Source organism: Puma concolor, chromosome D4 (assembly GCF_028749965.1).
Source record: "Puma concolor isolate L17-30 chromosome D4, mPumCon1.1.hap2, whole genome shotgun sequence".
In the NCBI taxonomy this organism is placed as follows: Eukaryota; Metazoa; Chordata; class Mammalia; order Carnivora; family Felidae; genus Puma; species Puma concolor.
Window position 1 is genome coordinate 29,380,281 of NC_141679.1, and position 23,211 is coordinate 29,403,491.

General features: G+C 51.9%; 1 protein-coding gene and 1 long non-coding RNA gene across 11 annotated transcripts in view; both read left to right on the forward strand.

Annotated features, from left to right (window-relative positions):
* Positions 1 to 10,436, forward strand: part of AOPEP (aminopeptidase O (putative)) — a 344,323-nt gene extending 333,887 nt beyond the window's left edge. For 3 of the 9 annotated variants that reach the window (XM_086685158.1, XM_086685154.1, XM_086685155.1), the window contains 3 exons: positions 4,697 to 4,783; positions 6,688 to 6,832; positions 9,883 to 10,436. In XM_086685158.1, the coding sequence (XP_086541284.1) occupies positions 4,697 to 4,783; positions 6,688 to 6,828 (228 nt within the window). In that variant the 3' untranslated portion in view covers positions 6,829 to 6,832; positions 9,883 to 10,436. Of the gene's footprint in view, positions 1 to 4,696; positions 4,784 to 6,687; positions 6,833 to 9,882 lie in introns of those variants that run through there. The other 6 variants (XR_015243503.1, XR_015243504.1, XR_015243505.1 and 3 more) reach the window with 4 other exon arrangements.
* A 3,915-nt stretch (positions 10,437 to 14,351) lies between these two features.
* LOC147574790 (uncharacterized) lies at positions 14,352 to 21,712 on the forward strand. 2 transcript variants are annotated; one of them, XR_015243510.1, is made up of 4 exons: positions 14,352 to 15,676; positions 16,159 to 16,381; positions 18,971 to 19,085; positions 20,575 to 21,712. It is a non-coding gene; the product is annotated as an uncharacterized LOC147574790 (long non-coding RNA). The 2 variants fall into 2 exon arrangements; XR_015243509.1 differs by having other exon boundaries at positions 14,352 to 15,652.
* Positions 21,713 to 23,211: the final 1,499 nt, after the last annotated feature.

Genomic DNA, 23,211 nt, shown 5'->3' on the forward strand with positions numbered 1-23,211 from the left:
CGGCTGCTCCCTGGTGGTGCCCCAGCTGCTTCTCCCAGGGGGAATCTCAGACTCCTGAATCCCCTCCCCAGCCCACCTGAGAGAGCCCAGCCCTCTCACACACCTGCCTTCCCTCACACACCATCCAGGCTGCCCTCTCTACCTTCAGCACAGGCGCCTTGCTCTATCATTTCACCAGTTAACAAACACTTCCTTGGAGATGATACTCCCAAGATTTCATAATTTCAATAAGTAACAGAACTTCTGAAGTAGAAAAAGCCAGAAACTGGCACTCCAGCTAAAGTGACAGACAGTATATGGGACTCTTCGCTACTCACAGTGGGTGACCTCATTTTCACAATAGCCCAGAGGAGACGCACACTTACAACCCACCCACCCCCACCCTCCACCCCGGGGAGCAGGGCCAAGCTGACGGAGCTGCTGAGTGGCTTACCTGGGTCTCCAGCCTGGGGCCTCAGGCTCTGTGACTCAGGGCCCAGTGGGTCATGAAATCAATTGAGTACCAAATAGCATAAAGAAGAACAAAATACCTGAGTAGGGGAAAGGATTAAGCAAAGAACCATGTTTCTTTCTATGTGCATGTATATCCACATGTATACACATCACATGCAGGGGACTGTTTGGACACCTAGGCCACATGTCTACCACGTCCCCCAAGGCTCAGGCCTGTTGTCACAGACACAGCCCATCCTCTTGGAGAAGTCCCTGCTGAGGTTCAGGGATCCACCATCCTGGAGCACTTATGTGGATTATTGGAGGGTTTTCATTCTCTGTCACCAAAAGTGGGTCTGATGAATCTGCTTCTGCACACCTACCCTTCATTGTCCCCCCCCCCCCCCCCAACTCCCGATTCTAAGACCTGCCCATCTGGACCCAACCCCAAAGGACCAGTCACGTTGTTTGGCACTCTCGGGAGAACAATGATGTCTGTGCACTCATCATTGTTTGTGGGGGCTTTGGAAACCCCCAGAAATGGATTCTGGAATCCATTTCCATTGGTGCAGATTAGCATGTGTTTTAAAACCCACCTGTGCACTGAAACATCCACATCATTTTTCTGTTCAGAGTGTCCTTTGAGCAGAACTCTAGAAAGCAGATTTTCAGACTAATTTTTATCGGACCAAAGTATTTGTGGGCACACAACCGTATATGCATGTCTGTCTACCACAACTTCATTGCGACATTTCCTGGAAGAACCAGCAACCTAAGTTCTCTTTTTCCATATCCTTCATCAGTCCAGTGCCACATGCTCTGCTAAGTGCTCCGTGTGTGTGCTGGGAACCCCCTGCGTGGCCATTGTGGGGTGTGCCTGCTTGTCCCGGCACTGCTGGGGAGGTGGGCCAGGACCCATCCTGAAAACGCAACGGTGGGGAGGTGGACACGTCCTTGGAAACAAGGCCTCCGGTACCCTCCCACACACACTCGGTCCCAGGCAGCCAGAGAGAGGGCACGGGCACTCAAGGTCCCTGGGACTCCCCTCTTTGCTGCCATGGGCAGCTCTGTCCCTTTTCTCATTCTCTTCAGGTTCTTGGCCTTTCCTTCCCTCCCCACGTGGTCCTCACCCCTACTTCTCCATCCAGCCTGATCACATTGACGGTGTTCGGGGCTAACCTGTTGGCTGACTCCGGGTTTTCGGGTGATTCCTATGGGGCAGGACTGGGAGTGATGTGAATTTGAGTCTAGTTCAAAAGGTCATTAAAAGTTTTCATCTCTATCAGCATAACTGCGGTGTAATAAAACGTGACTCTTTGAAGTGTAATTTGGTCAGTGTTGGCGTGTGTGTGCACCTGCAACATTGGAACTAAATGAGCAGAGTCGAGAAGCCACAGGTGCTGTGGGAGGGCTGCTGGGCCCGCACTGTCATGTACATGCACGATGTTTATTTTTCATCTCATGGAGGAAGTTAAAAGTCCCAAGTGACCACTACCCCCATTAACTAATTAATTAGAAATAAGAGCAAATGTACAGGATGGACAGCTCTCTCCTCAGAGACCTGTTTGAAATTCTCTGGCTCTGGCTCCACAGCATGGAGAACCTCACTTTCCCCATTTCCAGAGGGGGCAGGAACTTAGTACGAGTATGTGACAGCCTCTGTCAAGGACTGTTCAAGTTTCTCAGTGATCTGGAGAAGGACTATTCTGGCAGTGCCCACTATGGAAATAATTGCTAGGAAAAATTAAGATAGGTGTGACTTTGCTGCCAGCTTTTCAGCAAGACCCCCATTACGTGTGGTGGCAAGTGGCCATGCGAATTGGGTCCTCAAGTTTAGGGGATAAAAAGTGAGAGTTTTCTTTGTCAGCGAAATATGAAGAGAGGTAAAAACCCTGTGCGCAAGCAAGAAATGTGTCAGGCCCTTAGCCTCACACAGCATGTCTGTGATGTCTTTTAAACATCCTGTCACTGAAATACTGAGATGCACTGAGTTCTTTTGTAAAGAAAAGGCTTGTTGTTTTTTCTGCTCTTAGAGGGGAGGGGAGCCTGGGCTGTGCTTCCTGGATGCCATGTTGGCCCTCAGGGGTCAGAAGACTAGATCTCTTATTAATCGTGACAATAGACCCTTTTTAACAGTAAGAGAAGTGGCAATACTGACTTCATGTTGGTGTGAAGGAGCCTTCACTTGGGGCTCCTGGACCTTCACCCAGTGTGGTGGGACCACCCCACCTTCCGCCAGCCTGGGGGGTCTGTCTTTACCAGGAAATAGGCCCTTGTTTAGGCCTTGTTATCTCTGTCTGTGTAGATTGGGAGAGGAGAGCACGGGAAGAGGAAATAAGAGGCTGAACCCTCCATTTCAAAATCAGATCTAAAAAATATAGCCTCCCCAGGTGTTAGAGTGCAGAGAGGTACAGTGTGGGCACGTCACACACACCTAGGCGGTCAGGTCAGAGCACTTGGAAAGCCAACGGAGCTCTCCATCACCCCACCAAAAGCTGGTGCAAGCCTTCCAGTGTGCAGGTGTGAGAGGGGATTGCTCTTCCCCAGGGGGCATCCCACCAGGCCACACCGACTTGCCGGTCCTTCTCCTGACCTTGGGGAGCTGGCCCCCACTTTCACCAAGCTCTCAAGATATGGCCAGCGGTATCTGAGGTGTTTAGGTTACCGTGATAGGGAGAAAACGGGGTGGGGGGGGGGGGTGGCGTCTAAGTGTGCTGGTCAGGTGCTCTCCAGGGCTCAGCCTGTGGTACTCGAACCAGAGTGTAGGAGCAGGGGTCTGGTGGTTCTGGTGGCTTCTGATTAGTGTAATGGGACGAGCTGGCTTGGAGCTCTGTTCAGTTGTCTTTTTTGTGAGACCGTTTTAGGGGCTGCCCTTCATGGTCTGTTCATTTCTATTGGCTGTATAGGAAAGAACATTCTGTGGAAGATGGAAAGATTGCCAAGACCAGTGCAGTCCAACCTCTTCCCATTTCTTGTGATGCTCTGAGGCTATTAGCTCATTTCCATTCGCCTCTGAAATTCCTTTGTAGATGTAAATTCATTGGCATCCTGTCCTTAGAAGTTCAAAGGGCTCGGCTGCCCACAAGCAAAAAGCAGCACCACCAGATCCCCGGAGTTAACACCCAGTCTTGGAGAGGATTGTAGCCCAGGGGAAGGATTCTTCCCAGAAGATTTGTTTCTTCATACTTACTTGTTTGTGTACAAATCTATTTATAGTAGATTAAAGGAGAGATCCGGCCAGCAGTGGGTAATGATATAATTTACAGGGGCCCCAGTCAGAATGTTGAAATTGCTTACATTATCCCATTGCCACAAATGGATTACTATGCAGGGTCTCCTTTTTTCAAAGACAACGAAAAACAGAGGGAAGGAAGGAAGTTAGGTGCTTGTAATCACTTCCATGTATGGCTGATGTTGAGCCAGGAATGGAATAGAAAGTGGTGAACTCCTCACTGGGGATAATTGAGAGGGCTTTGAGGCATTGGCCTGCAACTAGATTCTGAAAACCAAATTCGGGTAGACTCCAGCTGAAGAATGTGCCAGAAGTGCCAAGAGCTGGCTGGGGCTCTGCCTGCATCAGCAGAGCTAGCTAGTGTTGGGACTAGACCCCCATATTGTCTGTAGGGGCTGGAGCTCCTGGCAAGTGCGTTCTGGTAAACCTTTAGTCAAGTGGATCTGGACTGAACGACGCCCACATTTAGCTTGTTCATTGGCGGCAGGCTGCACAGACCTGCGGCACAGTGCCCTGTTCTCCTTCCTGTCCCCGGGCGCCCTCCCCAAATGCTGCAGAGGTGAGCTGTGCATCTTTTCGGGAATGTGGAGAGCAGTGTCTTCCTGAATTTACCGTGTTTATTGTTAACAGTCAGCAGCATTGAACCAGATTGGTTATTGCAGGAAATTAAGCAGTTGCGGTTTTAAAGGGAACCTTCACTGGCTGCACGCTGGAGGACAGAGCAGTCACCTGGCTGGGATGTGCACTTCATTTCCCACTTATGTTTTGCATTTATCTGTTTTGTCTTGCAGAATTGCACTTAAAAACATCAAAACACCTAACTAAAACGTGTATTTTGCTCTCCTAAAATTGACAGCCTTCCAGTGAGGGACATGGTTCCTTTCTTTGCAGAAGAAATTAAAATGAGATTTGGAACAAAGTATCATTAATATTCTTGAGAGTGTAACTTTTGCTAATACAAATTCTGTCATTAAGATGGGCTAAGGAAACCCACCAGCTTGTTGCTTACTGGATTTTCTCTCCTTCCTTAAGGTTCGCCATCGGTGGTGTGAACTCATCATAAAGCATAAATACACAAAAGCATACAAAGATGTGGAGAGATTCCTCCAGGAGGATCAGGTAAGTTTCATTTTTCAGCAGATGGGAATTCTTTTAATGCTGTCTCCTGACTGTCCAGTGCATTTACTAACACAGGGACCCAGGTCGTTAACATCTTCTTCATCACAAATACTTAAGCATTTTCCAAAGATTTTTAAGAAGTAGGTAGGAGCTTACCTAACACATTTTGGAGCTGATTCCCCGTCTCCCCCCACTTTGTCTCTCTAAAGCATGAATTACACCTCTTAAAAGCTTTGGTGGTTTGACCCAGCTGTGGACCACTGTCATTACTAAATGACACACATGCAGACCTCACAGCATCCCCAAATCTCAGGTCAGGCTGTGGCTTAGCTGTCACGGTGTGTGTTCGTGTCTTTAGCGGCTCTAATTTAAAGTATGCGTGGACATGAGACTAGTCAGGGAGAGCCGGCCTGGCTAGGACAGTCTGGTCTATACCTGCACCAGCCACACCCTGCCACACCTCACTGTTCACCAGGGGAAGGCAGTCACCTTCCAAGGAGCCTGCAGGAAACATGTATGCGCATGAACGTGTTGGGGGGTGTCTGCCTTGCGTCCTCTGCACCACCCACGTCTGCCCCGCACGGCCGTGCATGGTGATGTGTGTTCTGTGGGTTCTGTCAGCTGCTGGAAGGCAGACCGCAGCTGGTTGCTGTTAGCGTGACCATTGTGAGCGAGCTTTCCGCCGGGTACTGTGGGCTGAGAGAATGGAGCCATGCTTCAGTGGGGGTGGGGCAAACAAAGGGACTTTTGATAGGGCCTGAGTATGGGGGGCAGCCGGCAAGTAAGGGCTCGTTCTTCCCACAAAGAAAAGTACATGACTTTGTACTAGGAGAAATGTCACATTTGCACAGTTGGAGCAGAGGTGTTTGGAAACACAGACAACAAAGACAAAATATAAGAGCAACTTAAGGTCTGTTCTGAAAACCAGAAGTAACTCCTTTTTAGAGCCAAGACCGTTGCCAAATAAGGATGACCATAACTCAGCTTTTTAAGGAAAGGATTTTTGAGCCCCATACTACCAAATTTTTATCTTGTGCTGAAAGGATCTTTTGAGATCCGCCCTCTAATTTGCTCCAACAGAATGTAACCTGTGGCATAAGTAAGCTTGGAATCAGAGAAGAGGCAGAACCAAAGGGTTCTTTTGGTCTTCCAGAACCTAACTGGCTGTTTGTAAAACTGTAGGAAAAATGCAGATGTGCATGTCTGTGGACCATTGTCAGTACCAAATGACTCACAGCATCCCCAAGTCTTGGGTCAGGCCGTGGCTTAGCTGTCACAGTATGTGTCCATGTCTTCAGTGGCTCTCATTTAAAGTATGTGTGGAGAACATTGTTTTGGGAACTGAAGAGGCGGTGTTTGTTGCCACGGCAGGGATGGTTGAGGGGCTCTGTCGGGCTGGGCTGACGCAGCGGACATATTTCCCTGGGTGGGGTGACGTTTTCCCTGCTGTGGTGCCATGTGACGTGCTGGTCTTCATTCTCCAGCCGCACCTCAGGGCGTACTTCCCTGAGAGAGGTCCTTCAACCCTGTGACACGCACACCACGCCTCGGAGGCCACTTTCAGCCACGCACGTTTCCGTGGTGGGCATTGTGGGGACCTCCCTGACTCTCCCTGGTGATCCCGTCACAGTCATCCCTGGAGAAATGCTCGTGCGTCATTCTGTCACCGATTAGATTGCCACCACAGTCCTGTTGATGGAATTGATTGTTAAGAATTCCAGGGGGCTTCAGTGTGAACAAGAAAGTGAAGGGATCGAAAACTGTTGGCTTCAGGAGGACAGCCACTCGGCCGTCTTCCCTAGGGTCTTTGTAGTTTCCACACGGGCAAGTGTGTGTTCCAGCAGCGCAGACCGTGTGCGTGTGGACGTGTCATTTCTTTCCCTTCTGTGCTCTGTGCCCCACAGGCCATGGGCATCTACCTCTACGGGGAGCTGATGGTGAGCGAGGACTCCCGGCAGCAGCAGGTCGCCCGCCGCTGTTTCGAGCTGACCAAGGAGCAGATGGACAGATCCTCAGCCCAGGTGGTGGCCGAGATGTTATTCTGAAGAGGTGATTCTCTCTCTTCCGTTTCTCCACTGTTCGGTTCTAACCAGAGATTCCTCGTAGGAGCCACGTGAGTCGATAAGGAGGCACTGAGCCACGGTCCTCCACTCCTCAGTGGCTGGTGGCCTGGGAGTGCAGGCAGAACTCACGCCAGGCTGGCCAGGTTGGCCCCAGGAGCAGAGGCTGCCCACCCCGGCGGAATCACTTCCCTGGGCACTGCTTTGGCCACTTTAGGTTTTGTTACTTGTAGGGACAAAAACACAGGAGAGCATTTGGAATAGGTTTGGACAGTGGAAGCACTGATCCAGTCTTCTGGTGAGGGCTCACACGGGAGCACGTTGCTGGGTTACCTCGAACCCTGAGCTCCGTGCAGGCGTCTGGGTCCATCCCCAGCCCACCATCTGTATGAGAACATGAGGGGTCTGACCAACTTGAGGGCCTCCTGCCAAGGTGTGCCATGTGTTCCTCGACCCCGCTGTGCCTGGTTTATTTCTCACCTCACGTTGGAGTGGAATCTCCTCCTGGTCTACGCTGCAGTGCAAGTCCTAAGTTATTTAAGCTGCTTCCTGTTAATTGTCTTGGAATTGACCTATTAGATGTACATTCTAGGAGTGTTTAACTGTGGGTTTCTGCATTTCACAAGTCATGTAGCAGGGGTATGTGCAGCTTTGTTAAGTGCAGCTGTGGGGCTGTGGGTGTATTGTCATTTGTTACCTTCTCAGTGTTTCTTCACGGTTTCACATGATGTAATGGGGCCCGTCTAATTCTGTCTTTTTTTTTAATTTCACATCAGATCTCAAGCATTTTTCATGTTCTACAGCTTATCGACAGGTAGAATTCTTAATGGTTATTTAATATTTTATGTTGGTATTCTTAACCCAGTGTCAGATTTTGTTTGCTTCTGATGTTTTGCTGTATATTAAGACCATTTCTAACATGTGTTAGTGTCTTAGTTATTTGAAAGAACTGTGATATGAAGGGGAGAAAAGGGATTTTTAAGTAGAATCCTCTTTTTCCATAAGAGTGCAGGAACCACATTTCCCAGGAAACAGAGTAGTGGAAATGATTGCCATGGCTGTGCGTCCTGTATAGCGGGACCCAGACCCTTTCCTTGGTGGCTTCGGGTCCTTCAGGGCCGGGCCAGTTGAGAGGGACCGGTTCCCTTGTGGTGGGCCCCCTCTAGTAAGAGTATAGATCATATTTCTCTTTAGATTTTTGGTTTCATGGAGAGTTTTGGGGTTCTTGAAGACTGAAACACAGTGGGGCGGGCTGTTCGGCCCACTGTCCCCGTTCCAGCTTGTGGAGAACCACAGCGGGCACCATGGCTCTCCGTTCCTCGTCGTGAGTTTTCGGGGAGGTGGTCACGAGTCTGCTCCTTCCTGGGAACTCTTCCCGTTCCTGCCCCTTGTGGGTGAATGTTGGGGCCCCGTGCGTGCCCCGCCCCTCGGCCGTCCCTCAGCGACGACGGCACCTGCCAGCCCCGCGGATGCAGACGGCAAACCCCGCAGGGGCAGCCGCTCGATGCCTTTTTAATTTTGTGCTCCAAGGCTGCACAGAGCCCTTTCGATTTAAGACACTGGGCCTCTGGGACGCCAGGTAAACGCGCAACAAGGCGAAGTCAAGGCCACGCGGTAGCGGGCGGAGCGGTGTCGGCGCCTGGTGCGTGAGGAAGCCAGCGCGTGCGGTGCGGGCGGTGAGCAGGCGCGGCGCTGCTCCGAGTGCTCTGGCTGCTTGGGTTCCTGGCATGCTGATTTGTGACTTCAGATTAAAATCACATTGCCAGGGATTACCACGCAACCACGACCTTGGCTGCTCCTCCGGAAGCCATAGTTCTCTCTCTCTGCAGTTCGGAGAACACACTCATCTTGTAGCTCTTCTCCAGAAACGGAAGAAGCCGACGGCTGTGGAAGATGCTCGCCGGCCCCCCCCCCAGTGTGCCCAGCCGACGACCTCTCTGACGAGGTGCAGAGCTTAGCTGATTGGTGAACAGTGACTGGTTTCCGCTTTGTTCACAGTGGCTAAGTTCTGCACCTGAAGAGAAGGTGAGATGGGGACAGTTAAGTTGGAGCTGCTGGGGCAGAGGCCGCCGCCGGGTGGTCCGCTCAGGCGCCGGGCGCCGCTCCGGACGAGGCGACGCCCGCGTGGCTCCGAGGATGCACTTTCTCCTGTCGTGAATGCACGAGTGTACCGAAAGTCTGCGGAAATATCAGTCCACTGATTAGACACCTGTCTGAACGGTCAAATGTATTGAAAGCTGCAAAAATTCTTCTTACATACAAACTAAAGCTAAATGCGCCGGCAAAAAGTCCAGACAAAACTGTCAGCAGTTGGTTGCATGTGAGTAGGGCTGTTGTTTTCAGAGGAGACCCCTGGTTGTGGTCTCCCCCTCCTCCCGAGCATGGTAACCTCTCTTTTGTGTTCGCAGCCCCGCGGGCTGGCGCAGGAGCTCCCAGCTGAGGCACTGCTTCCGGGCTGTCGATTGGACCCGCCCTCCGGTGCCTACTGAGCTGATATCAGTTCTCATTTTACACACTGGCTCAGTTCAGCAGGAACAGGAGTCGAGCCCTAGAGCAAAAAGCCTTCCTGTGTGTAAGTGCCCGGAGGCTCCGGAGCTGGGACTGCGCTCACCGAAGACCGCGCGCCTGGACCCCCGGCAGCGGCGGCGCCCGTCTGTATGTGGCCCTGGGGTGTGGATGTTGGTGGCATCGTAGTGATATGTTGACACGCAGGGGACGAGGGGACGGGCTTCCGCTCCTAAAGGCAGAACGCGGTTAGCGCTTCACGGGACCCTGGCCACGCTGCCTCCTTGTGCGCTGGGTTCAGGCTGCGGAAGCAGGTGCAAAGAATGGGGCCCGGGTTACGGTCGCTGGCTTTCACAGCCGTGTGTGAGCAGTGCGGCTGTGAACCCCACTGTGGGGTCGTGAGGTGCGGCGGGTCTCATCCCATCCTCTCAGTCTTGTCTCCAAAGTGGAGAGCGAAGGCACGCAGCGGTACTGGTTTACAAGAATTTCTCCGTTGTTACCAGGCTGTAAATTTTATTGCTGTTTCCTTTGCAGGAAAGATCACAGCGAGATTCTTTTTCATGCATCTACTCCTAGCCCTGGTGGGACCAGGATCGCATTGACCCTGGACATCAAAGGAAGGGTGTTGGGGCTGCTAAAGCCAACAGCCAGCAGTGTCCAGGCCTTGGTGCTTCTCTTTCCAGAGGCTGCTGTCCCTGGAGTTCACGGACCGCGTGGTGCCTTTGTCCCCTGCCCTGAACTTGCCACCCCAAGACACGGAATCTAAATTGGATCTCTTCTGTGAGGTCAAGGCAGTTCTTTCACACAAACGATGAAAGCTGTCTGAGAAAAAAATCAGAAAAACTGCTGAACTTGTTGCATGGATCCTCTCAGCATATGGCTGCACTGGATGTTTTTTAGAATTCCAGGAAGTCAGAGATTCTGTATACTGGGATCAGTGAACACCATTTGGTATTCTTCTCTGGGTCATTTCAGAAAGATCCTACAGGATTGTCTTGATCGCTAGGTCTTGTTCTTTAGCTATTTCTGAAAGGGCAGGGTAAGAATCCAAGATGTGTTCATAATAAAACATGATTGCTATTTTTGTATTCCTGCGTGCTTCTGAATTTCATACTTTTTATTATTTTTTAATACTGTTTAAAAAGAAAAATGACGTTACCCCAGGGGTATTCTCTGCAACCTGATACCGTCCCTCCTGTCCACCGGTTGGTCTGTCACCCTCCCAGGTGGCCATGGGAGCGTGAAGGGTATGCTCCTGCTCTGATGGCGCACACGTGCGCACACGCACACGGAAACCAAGCTTCCAGGCGCTGTTCTGGAGGGAGGGTGGTGTGAAACCGCAGGAAGCCCTAGTGGTTGGTACCATCCCGAGATTGTGCCAGAGCCCAAGCTGGACGAGAGCAGCCTCAAGTGCGGCTCCAGGCTGTGTTCACCCGGCTCTGCATTGGGCTTGTGGGAAGAAGCGTGGTTTTAACACATTCCTTCATTAAAAGCTCTTGGTCTCCAGAATTCTTTTAACGGTGACTTACTCTAGAAGGTTTCCTAGGGGTTTGCTCTTCTCTGTTACATGCGTTGCATATGATTGTATGTGCTTTGTTAGCCATAGTGGTACAAGATTCAAATTTTGGGGGCCCTCTGGGTGGCTCACTCAATTGAGCACCTGGCTCTTGAGTTTAGCTCAGGATCCCGGGGCCATAGGATCGAGCCCCTTGTTGGGCTTCACGCTGAGGGTGGAGCCTGCTTAAGATTCTCTCTCTCTCTCTTTCTCTCCCCCCAGCTTGCATGTTCTCTCCCTCAAAAAAGATTTTTATTTGTGAATTTGAATAAATGCAAGAAAGCTGCTTCCTGGGAAGCGTTGGGATAAATGACACTGTCTCCCTCTGGTCTGTGTGAGTGTTCGGCTGTCTCAGGTGGAGCGGGAAGGGACCCAGAGGCACCGACAGCGCTTGCCCACCTGGCTGTGTGCACAACAGCCACTCACTACCTCCTCGTGGGCTGTGGGCAACCAGCCGGCCCAGTGCTTAGCCTCTTCTTGTGAAAGCCTCCTTTGTCCTTAGAAACCACTGAGGCAGAGCTGAGCTACCGCACGCACGAGATTTTGCACCAAAACAGCTAATTGCCTTGCTCCCGTGATCCCAAGTCCTCTGGGGTCATCTGAACTGACGCCCCCGGTCACGGCTTCGGCTGAGTCCCGTGGGTTGTTTGCCTTCTCGGCTTGCAGACGCGGGCATCCTTACCTGTGTCGGGTGTGGTCCCCACAGGGACCACAGGGAAGGTGAGGGAGGAAGAGTGAGTGGGCCTGCACGGAGACCTCCTGTTGGTGCTCCGACCACACCCCGTTATCCACCCCTTCCGAGTTTCTTCAGAATCTTGAACAGGTTTTCCTAGCTTGCACCTCAGCATCTCCTAAGAGGAGGGCAGCGAGGGTGCGGAGGAGGATCCCGCGGCCAGAGCCTGGCGGGGCTGCTGGATTGCAGAGTGGCCGCCGTCAGCCAGGAGGCAGGTCTCTAAGGCCGGCATGCTACTTTTTTAAATGTTTCATCTGCTTGCAGAAAAAAGCTTCACGCTGGTAACTGTGGCGGGTCACCTAGGGCGTGTAGTAGGATTTGAGTTGGAAAGCACCCTGCCCTCCCTGGGCTGCTTTTCTTCACATGACCACGTGGCACTTCCCAAGAGTGGCCTCGGTCCAGGCCGGAGAATTCGCAGAAGACCCAGGAGCCCTGGGGACAGAAGATGGGCTGTGGTGGAGACCAGGATCTGGGTGTGAGCCTGCCCTATCCTGGTTCCCACTGTGGATCTCACCTCGACGGGTTTAACAGGCCAGATCCCCGAGGTGTCCTACTAAGTGACAGGCAGCGTATGAATGTGGGTCCACGTCTCAGGATTTTCCTCCCTGGGACTGCACCACATGCTGCGGCCTGTGCACTCAGTGCTGCACTTGTCAGGGACGGCCCGCCTCTTCACCAACGGGCTGAGGGTTGACAGGCCTCACTCTTCATCCCATTTGCTGTCAGAATGGGCCTGGGCCAGGGTGGGGTCAGGTGACCCCAGGTGACCTGCTTTGGGAAAATGGCAACTTGAGTCAGATGCACTCAAGTCACCGTGGAGGAGTCACAAAAAACCTGTCTGCATGGCAGTCTGGCACACTTTCTCGGTGCCACAGTTTCTGCTGTCTGCTCCCCCGGACCCCGTTTCTGGCCTTGGTGGTTCCCCTGACCCCTGCCACGATTCCCATGTGAAGCAGATGTGACGGGATGAACCATCCCCAGAATGAGCGTGGGAAGTAAACCAAGAGGAACAAGCCTCTTACCAGCAAGATCGCACATCCCCAACAGAGGGTCCCACAAATCCCCGTGGGTTCCCTGGTCTAGCAAAGCAAAGAAACACCTAGCAACCGTGGTGCCTGCCCCTTACGGCTTCCTTAAGTGGTAACTCTGACCCCGAAACACTCAGCCTTTACTGGCTGTCAGGAACCAGTCGCTTCACGGGGGCTGTCGGGGGATCCCCACCAGGAGTGGAGTCTGTAAGCAGTCTCCCTTCTTGGGAGGAGCCCAGGCCCGCCGAGCCCTTGCAAGGGATGTGAGGGATACTGCGGGAGCCTGCCACCACCCCAGCCAGGCGGTCAAGCACAGGACGGGTGGTGTTCTACCAGAAATTATCCAAGAAGCAGTCTTGTTCTCTGAGTTGACTGGTGCACTGCCAAACACCGTCCACCTCTCTAGAACCAGGGGCCACCACCCCTTAGTGAGCAGACGCTGTGTCTTCCAAGAGCAAGTCAGGCTGGGGACAGGAGCCCATCTCCCCGGTTCACCTTGGCTTCCAGCATATTTGGCAGTGGCCAGGCCTCTGGTGTCCCCTGGGTCCTCCACCCTGTGCTTGGCCTGGCTGAGCCCTGGCTGCCACCCCCTGGCCAGCCTGAGGTGGTCCTGTGCCCCCTCTTCTGCAGTTAGGCTGAGGGGCCGAGCTTCAGAAGGAGGAGGTGTGGCAGCCCCCGCTGCCTGTCCGGCTCCCACCACCCGGCTTTGGGCCTCAGCCAGGGCCGAAGTGCTGGGAGCTCTGTCTGTACCAGGACTGGAAATGGAGGTGGGGGAGGAGGCAGGGAAGAAATACAAGGGAAGATGTTTCAGTTCTCCCTCTTGGCCTCTATTTTAGGATTACAGGGTTTCAAAGCATTTATTTTTATTGGAATTTCAAATCAAAACATCGAAGTAATAGTCTCCATCCCAAATGAGGTACAGACATGTCACAATAGCAAGAAGAACCCGGTACCCCAAGTATAGGAACCAGAAATAGTAAACTGCATCCCTAACCTTCCACCATCCCTTTAAAATGAAGAACAGAGCTCCAAAAGAGAGGCTTCAGACAGATGTTTCCAGTGCGTTCTGGCTTTCTTCCCTGGCCTGCCTGGTTCAGTGTGGACACTTGGCAAAGGGTGAGTGCAGGCTGTGCCTCCGCCTGGGTTGGAGCCGTGGGGAGCCGCGTGGGGCGGCCCATCTCACAGTGCCTGCCTCGGCCTCAGTCGGCCTCACCGAAGACACCTGAAACCCACCGGGCAGCTGGAAAGCAAAAGCTGAGTGAGCTGTGATCAAGGGCCAGTGCTTTTAGAGCTCTATGTTCTGGGCCAACCACTTGCTCATTCAGTAGATGAGCGGCCGGGTAGGAGTAGGAGGGGCATGAAGGGGGTCTGCCCACCCCTTCAGCAGGGCAGACCTACACTGGTGAGTGAGTAGTCTGTCCCAACAGGCCTCCTGCTTGACAGATCTCTGGGCACCCCAGGCCTGTGGCCTCTGCTAGCCAGCCTGCTTGGGGTGACAGGGCCCACCGCACCCCATTCCTGAGAAGTAAGAGAGGGGCTGCTGCAGCTGTCACAGGCAGGTGACAAAGTGCAGTTGCTTTGGGGTTAGATGGTCCATTGGAGTGCCCTCTCCTCAGGACACCTTGGGCCGAACCGGCTCCTGCTACAGAGGGGGAGGTGGGGGGGCTTCAGTGCGGGGTGGGGGCGGGGTGCCCAGCTATGGTAAAGACTCCATACCTAAGGGACCCTAGACTTCTGGAGCCCCTTCAGCCCAAGGTCGGGGCTGGGGGGGTAGAGAGAAGCCTGAGGGAGGTGTGGGTTTAAAGGGCTGTCTGGACCTCCCAGGGTGGTGCCCGAGGCCAAGCTCAGCGGGGAGGGCATGAACTCATGGCCCCCGCCCCAGGCCACTGTCCTGAGGACAATGACCTGGGCCTTCCCTGGCTGGGCCCTGGGGGTTTACAGGGTGGAATGGGAGGAGAGGCGGATCCGGGCTATTCATAGGCGGGGGTTTTATAGATCTTTTCCCACCCTTTGGTGCTGTCTGGGAGATTGATCGGCTAATAAGGCATTTCTGTTCCAGTCCAGAGGGTGTGAAAAAAGAAGGAGGCGGCCATCAGCCGAGCTCGGGGGCGGAAGGAAACTCCTGTAAAACTAGACGTTCCCAGGACCAGCACTGGTAGCTGAGAGCCTCCTGCCAGGATGGCGGGTGGGGATCGGGCACCCTGGTGTCGGAGCACGGGTGCAGAGGATCTGCCGGAGCAGCCCACGCTTGGGAGCCGGGCCTGGAAGGGCTGGTGATAGCAACAAGACCGGCGTGTGGGTGCGTGTGCGTGTGCGTGTGCGCGCGCGCGCGCGCGCATGCGTGATGCAAAGCAGAACGCAGAAATGCAAGTAAAAGCCTCTCCGGCCGCAGATTTCCATCTGTCCCACACAGAGCACGTGACACTGCCCTGGTGGAGATAAAATGAGCCCAGGGCTTTGGCTCCTCAGCCTCCAGGACTGGGAAGGGACGGAGAACTCTCAAAAGGCTCGTCCCGCCACCTGCCCCAGCTCCCTGAGTCACTTCCGACGGCTCTGCCACTTTACTCCGCTGTCACACTGAGGGGGTGCAGGATGCCGCGGTTTCTCTTTTCTTAAGCCTCCTTGTGCTCCTTCTGCCGGCCTATGGCGGTGGCTCCTCTGCCAGAGCCCAGCCCAGGAGGCGTTCCTGTCTGTGGGCTGTGCGGGAGGTGCCGGAACCGCATGTGGTTGGGCCCTGGCAGTACTGCCAAGAGCCCCGTGTTCCAGAAAGTTCTTTTCCGTTCTAACAGTCTTCCCTTGTTGCACCGGGTCTGGCAGAACAGGCCTCGGGGGCAGGAGTGTCCTAGGACTGGAGAGGATACCCCCGGAGATGGGAAAGACAGAAGGAAAGAAAGCCCTCTGGGCTAAGACCTCAGCGCTCCTCAGCCTGATGCTTCAGGCTCCACCACCCGACCGCCTGATTTCAGTCTCCCAGGACTTGAACATCAGGTACGGTAAGGAGAGGCTCTCAAAGTAAGTGTGTGTCATGGGGATAAATGAGAGGATAATTGGGATGTTGGGTCATGGCCCACACCCTGCTCCCACCGGGGATGCTCGGGAAACCCCAGTCCTCAGGCCATCTTCCCTGTAAGTCTGGCATCTGGATGCAACCAGGTTGTCTTTTAGTAGAAGACTCAATGTTCAAGGCTAGAACATAAGTCCCTTAAATAAGCTGTAAAATGGCATGGTGCTGAGCAAAGTGCGGGAAATACCAGGGAGGGTGTCCCCTTGTGCAGCTCCAGGTGGCCCTGAACACCCGTTCCCTCCTAGCACCGGTTGACATAAGCCTGTCTTGCAACAGGCAAACCTGAATCCACCTGTATGTGTTGCTGAATACAATTTTTTTTTCTTGGTATACATCAAAGATGCAAACAAATAGAAACAATATGTAGAGCAAAAAGTAGGTTTCCCGCCACATGTTCACCTGGTCCCTTCTCCAAAACCTTCACCATTAGGAGCTTGACGGGCCTGGCCCCGCACAGACTGACTCCACAGATGCACTCCGGTAAGCGCACGTCCACGGCCCCGGCTCTGTACCCACATGGGAGCAGAACGCACACCGATCTTTCCACGTGACAGACTTTCAAGATTGGCTCGCAGGAGGAGCTTGACTTCTGTTTGGACGTTCCTGTGGTCTGAACATCACACCCTTCAGGAGGCAGTAGTGGCACATAGCTGGTGGGCTCCTTTGCTCAGAGCCCGGCCCTGCCAGACGTCGTCTGTGCATCTCCCTGGGTTTGTTTCCTCATCTGTAAACTGGATAACTCTGTTAGGTGGTTGTGAGAATTTGATGAATGAATTGATGTAAAACCCTGATAACAGGGCCTAGCATCAACTGTTAGGGTGTGTGTTCCTCTTTGTTCATTTGTTGGTCTGTTTAACCGTCCCTTTACCGCGGGGCCTTCGAGCTGTTTTCAGTGAGCGCCTATTTGAAACAGTGCTGCAGGAAGTCTCCCTGGGCATTCTGGGTATTCACGGCACCAGTGTGTCTGTGGGTGGGTTCCGGCGGGGTCCGTGCAACCCGAAATGGAAAACGGTGGCTCTGAAGAACTGGATATTTGTTAATGGAGAACAGGATATGTAAAATTTTTTATTTAATATTTTAATTTTGGAAAATTTACATAAGAAAATTTACTGTCTTAACCATTTTCAAGCATACAGTGCAGTGGCATTAAGTACCTTCCCAGTGTTGTGCGACCATCACCACCGCCTGTCCACAGAACTTTTTCATCTCCCCAGGGTGAAACTCTGTCCCCAATAAACACTAACTTCCATCCCCAGACCGCCCCCTCCCTGCCTCTGGCAACCTCCATTCTGTCTCTATAAATTTGTCTACTCTGAGCACCTCTTATAGATATTGTGTGTAATCACACAGTATTTGTCTTTTTGTGTCTGGCTTTGTTCACTTAACAAAATATTCTCAAGTTTTGTCCATGCTATAGCAGGTGTCAGAGCCTCATTCCTGGTAATATTCCTCTGTCCGGATAGACCCCTGTGTTGATCCACTGATCTGTCGATGGACCCTTGGATCGTTTCCATCTTTGGCTGCTGTGTAGAGCCACAGGGAACATGGTGGACAAATACTCCTCTGGGTTCCTGCTTTCAGTTCTTTCAGGGATACACCTAAAAGTGGAATTGCTGGATCATATGGCGATTCTGTTACCACACTGTTTTGGGGATGTATACATTTTATTTTTTAAATTTTACTTAAAAAATTTTTTTTAAATTTTATTTTTGAGAGAGAGAGGCAGAGGTCGAGTTGGGGAGGGGCAGAGAGAGAGGGAGACACAGAATCTGAAGCAGGCTCCAGGCTGTCAGCACAGAGCCTGATGTGGGGCTTGAACTCAACGAAGCAGAAGATCACAACCTGAGCTGAAGTCAGATGCTTAACCGACTGAGCCACCCAGGCGCCCCAGGGATGTATACATTTTAAATATTACAACATGACCACTTGTCCTTCTCTCTGTATGTGGGACAGTGCCTGTGTCCCACCCCTCACCCATCTGGCCGTGTCAGTCCTTTTGGCTTCTCCAACCATATCGATATGGGACAAAAAATTGAGTTTCTCATAGCCGTGTTAAATATTTTTTAAAAGTCTTGCCAGAGTCCTTTGTATTTCTCCTGTTAATTGTGTGCAGTGTTTGTATCACTGGCCCATCAGTCTCTGGGTTGGGAGGCCTTCTATTGATGTAGAAGAGCTTTTACAGTTAGAAACTTAGTTATTTGTCATGTGTTGCAAATGATTTCCCCCAGAGTGTCATTTCTATTTAGATTTTTGGTTATTTTGTTTTTAAATTTTTATTTTTTTATTTATTTGGGGGGTGCAGAGAAAGAGGGAGAGAGAGAATCCCATGCTAGGTGTGGAACCTGACATGTGGCTCTATCTCACAAACCATGAGATCATGATCTGAGCCAAAACCAAGATCAAGAGTCAGACAACCAACTAAGCCATGCAGGTGCCCTGGATTTTTGGCTAAAGTTTCTGTATGGTCAATTTTATTTGTCTTCTGTGGTTTCTGGGGTTTCTTTAAAAAAAAAAAATGTTTATTTTTGAGAGAGAGACAGAGCCAGCAGGGGAGGAGCAGAGAGAGAGGGAGAGAAAGAATCCCAAGCAGGGCTGCACTGACAGCACAGAATCCGATGCAGGGCTCAAACCCACAAACTGTGAGATCATGCCCTGAGCTGAAACCAAGACTGACTGAGCCACCCAGGTGTCCTGGTTTCTGGGTTTTCTTTTTTAATGTTTATTTATTTTGAGAGAGAGAGAATGTGAGCAGGGGAGGAGCAGAGAGAGAGAGAGAGAGAGAGAGAGAATCCTAAGCAGGCTCTATGCTGTGAGCACAGAGCCCAACTCGGCTCAATCTCATAAACTGTGAGATCATGACCCTAGATGAAATCAAGAATTGGACACTTAACTGACTGAGCTACCCAGGTGCCCGTGGGTTTTCTATCTTACATAGAAAGTGCTCCCATTTGGCTGAAGGGCCCCAAATGGAGAATTTGTGGAAGTTTCCATGTGATATGGGTGGGACCTCAGGCCCTCCCCACCTCGGGCAGGGGAAGACCCCCTTCCCTCCTCCCTGGCCTCCCCACAAAGGACTAAGAGGCCTTCTTGGAAGCTGTGGCCCTGGGACTTCGACTTGCAGACCCAGGCAGGGACGTGGGTGTGGGGGGAGGGGGAAGCAAGGAATTCTAAATGAAATAGAAAAACATTCTTTCTACATCAGGGAGGTTCTGCTTCTATAAACGGCTTTTTATTTATCTTAGTAATAGGCTCTCTTCCCAGAGTAGCAGCAGCCTTCCTACCACCCAGTTCCAAGCAGAACTGCCAGAGCCTTCTGTGGAGAGAACCCCAGCCCAGACTTCAAGATGCTGACATTTGGTAAAGAAAGAGGGTTGGACATTTTATTTTGGAATGTGTCTTTTCATCAAAGAAGTGGAGATCCAACTGGATTTCCCGTCATCATCTTTTCCTTGTTGATCAAAATGCTTTTATCATATACTAAATCCCTTTACAGATCAATTCAAAAAATAATTATTGGGCATCTTTGATATGCCTGCAACTATTTCAGGCACCTGTAGTGGAGACAAGAATAGACAAAAGGTGTAAGTAGATTACCTGGTGTCTAGGAGTGGTGTGTCAGGGACAAAAGCCAAGGTAGTGAAGGGTGAGAAGTGGAGGAGAGTGGAGTGCAATGGTCAATGTCAGGGAGGCCTCATGGAGACGGTGACCTGTGAGCAGACAAGGGAACTGGCCTGCACGTCTAGGAGGTTCAGGACAGCCCGTTCAAAGGCCCTGGTGTTGGAGTATACCATGTGTGGAGTCACTGTTGGGGGCCCATGTGGTGGTGGTGGTAGGTGGGTGAAGGAGTTGCAGAGAAAATTAGGAGAAGTCAGAGAGTAAAAGGGGTCCAGATTGTGTGGGGCCTTAAAGCCATTTTAAGAATGTTGGGTTTTACTCAGCGTGAAGTGCGGAGCACTTGGAATGCCTGGAACAGCGGCATGCCATGTTGCACTGGAGAGAGATCTCTAAGGCTGCTTGCAGCAAGGTGGGCAGGAGCAGGGAGGCCAGGCAGATGACGGTGTCTAAGAGTGGAGGGCAAGAAATGGTCAGAATATTCTAATGGCTTGGATGTGGGAGAGAGAGAAGAATCACGAGTAACTACAGAATTGGGTCTCAGTCACTGGAAAGATGGAGTTACCATCCACTGACGTGGGAAGATCATGGGTTTAGTGGGGTGGCATGGAACTGGTGGCATCGGCTTTGCACATGTTAATTTGAGATGGTCATCCGACCTCCAGGGGATGCCCAGTGGGTAGTGGGACGTCCAGGCCTGTGGTCCAGGAGAGGGTGTGGCCCCTCTGCACAAAGATACTACGTGAAGGCCCAGTGCAGGGAAAGTACACAGGGCAGAGGTGCAAAGATGAAGCCTGGGAGCGCTCCCCGGGAAAAGGTCAGGGGACAAGCAGGGACCAGCTCTCCAGCTGAGGGGAAGCCCTAGAATGTTCTGCCAGCCAAGGGAAAACTGGCAGGGAGGAAACAGGGACTGACGGGATTAGAGGCTGCCCAGGCCTGTGCGGGACCTGAGGACTTCTGGCTGGGTCCATGAGGAGGGGCTCGCCACCCAGATGGGGGTCTCTCTGTGCAGCTCCCTTGGTCCTACCACACTGCGGTCACACTGCAGCCTTAAAGCACATGCCAGTGCTTGTTCCATCTCTTTATACCGCATTACACTTTACTGTCAGATTTTTCCTGCCTGTTCCTGATTGCTTATTTTTTCCCTAAGAATTTTGGATTCAGATTATCTAGTTCTATTAGGATCCTATTAAGTCTAATTTACATGTCTGAAACTGTTTGTGTTTCTCTCCAGGATGTCTTTCCGGAAACAACAACCCCCCAGCTAGAGCAATGGTTCTCCACCGGAGGGTGAGGGGGGTTCCCCCCAGACATTCTGGAGAGAGTCTTGTCGCCGCTGGGCTGGCACGTAGTGGGGAGAGGCCAGGGATGCTGCTAACACCCTCCAGCGCACATGACACCCCCACATGGATGCACCTGCTCTACACTGTCAATCGCGCCACACTGGAGAAACTCGGCCTCAGGTGTCTGCGCACTGGCTCTCTGCCAAGGGCCCTTCTCTACCTCTTCTGGATTAGTAGTCGGGCTGTTTCATGGTACTCAACCTTCTCAAATGCTAAAGAGTAGGTGATACATACTGTGGAGTTTTTATTCTCTCTAGCTGCCTAGGCCCTGACCCCTTCCTGTAAGTAGGAGACCACTGGTATCCAAGGTGTCCAGTAATGTCATGGAAGCAAAATAAGCCAGACACGTGCTTTTCCAGGTGCCCTTCCAGCCAACGTACAGGTTGTCAGATGCACTGGTGCCCCAGAGTGGGGACAGGGACTGTGTCCCTGTGGGGGTGGTGGGCCTCGCACAAACAAGCCACAAAAGTTCTATGTGGCAGGATTTGGTGGCGACAGCAGGAGGTTCCTCACAGGTCATTCTGAAGCCAGGTCTGGGCACTGTTGTTAGCTGCCTGGCACCAAGTCCTGTCTGCCTGACAATTCTGTAGGCTTTTAGATACTTTTGATCAGTTCCCTTTTACTTTTAACATTGTGTCCAATCCTGTGGCTTGCCACCAAGAATCCCGGCTGATATCCGTGGATTCGTCATAGTGAGGGAAACACCAGAGGCCAGTGAGATGTTCAACACTGATTTAACTCTGCTTTTCTACAGAAAAGTTAAATGTGAAACTTTCCGCATAAAAGAATCTGAGTGCCCTACCCAAAACCCCAAATACAGGAAGTTATCATCATGATTATGTTGCGACTGGGGAAAAGGAAAGGCTGACATTGTAGACTTCATTACCAGTCTGTGTATGAGGGATAGGATTTGGACTCACGGTATAAAATTGTGGAATTGGATTTAAGAAGAAGGCCTTACCACACACATACTTATTTTGCCTTGCTTTTGGTTCTTTAGGAGTAAAGTGGCTTGGTGTGGAGTAATAAGTGACAAGTGTTTTGACAGTCTGTGGAATCCATGTGAAAACCAGTGTCAGGCAAGGAAAAGGCTATTGCCAGCACGCTGACGGGGCGGGGCGGGAGGGAGGGGGACAGGAGGGAAGAGAGTAAAAGAAGGGAGAGAAGCACAGAAAATTCATGTCTCTGCTTCCCTGGAAGCAAAATCAATTCGCATTCCTTGTCAAACAAGGACCAGCGTTCCTCACATTCGCCCCCTGCCCCTCTGGGTAACAGGACAGGCTCCGTTCTGATCTCCTTCACATCTCTGGCCACTGCAGTGGTCCCCCCTTTCAAGCCTCTGCTCGTGACTTCTCCACCGTGACAGAAGGTATGGTTTCCTCCTGCCCTCTAGACATGTTTCCATTTTTGTCCCAGCATCCTTGTCCCACCAGTGAGCAACGGGGCCAAGAAGTGCTAAAAATGCACAATGACATGAACAGCCCAGGACAGTTCAGCAAGGGGCTTCTTCAGAGACACATCTTGGCCACCTGCCCCCTGCTTGCTCAGGTGCCTCTGGCCAACGGAGAGGTGTGGGGTGGCACATCAGGAAGCAGAGCGACCATCCAGGAAACCCATGCCAGCTGACTGCAGAACCAGGGTGGGCTGGGTCCGGCAGATGCCACTGAATGGGGGGGGGGGGCGGGGGGATTCCATCCCATGACTCCTAGGGGACCCTGTGGAGGCTGCAGCATGAGGGTCACAAGTCTGGGAAACAGTGGTGCGCACAGCGGGTGTGGGCTGTGCTTTGTCGGACGAGCTCCATCTTTAGAATCGGGGAAGAACAATGTATACAGGCCAGTTCCATTTACACTGGGTGGTAGTATGGGAGGCTGGCTTACAGAAGAGAAAGACCTGTACGATGCACGTCGTTTTGTTCCAGCAGCCCCTGCCAACCGCCTCCCTGCAGCCCCCTCCCTTCTTCCCTGGCTGTGGGACCCCAGTTTGTAGGTATCTGACGGCAAGATTCTCAGGCCCAAAGGCTACGCCAAATTGGTCTTTTCTGGGGGCAGGTCTATACAGGTTTTGTGTGGCCTGAGCTCCCATAATTGAGGAGAGAAGGGAAGCTTTTTTCTGAGAAAGACTGTACTCTTTAGTGAATACAAACTCACATGTATTGTGACTTATTTATAATGAAAAAATAAATTCCAGATTTAAAAGAGCTAACATGCCACACGCCATGAAGTACCAGTGGGTGACAGCCTTTGCATTAATACGTGGCCGGTCATGCCTTTCTTCTCCAGTTTTTGGCAGCTCTGTCCTCTCTGATCACCTCTTGTTGGCACAGTGATTTTATACATTCCCACAGTCTCTCCAGCACGCTTACCTAAAACTTCATTACTAAGACTTTAGAAAGCTCTACTCAGCTTCCCGGCTTGCTGTGGGGAACACAGAATTGTAGAGCTGTTGTCAGGTCTCCGAAAACCTCTATCAAGTTCGCCCCAGACCCAAGCCAGAGGTCTTGGAAGGACTCTTCACACTTCCTCATT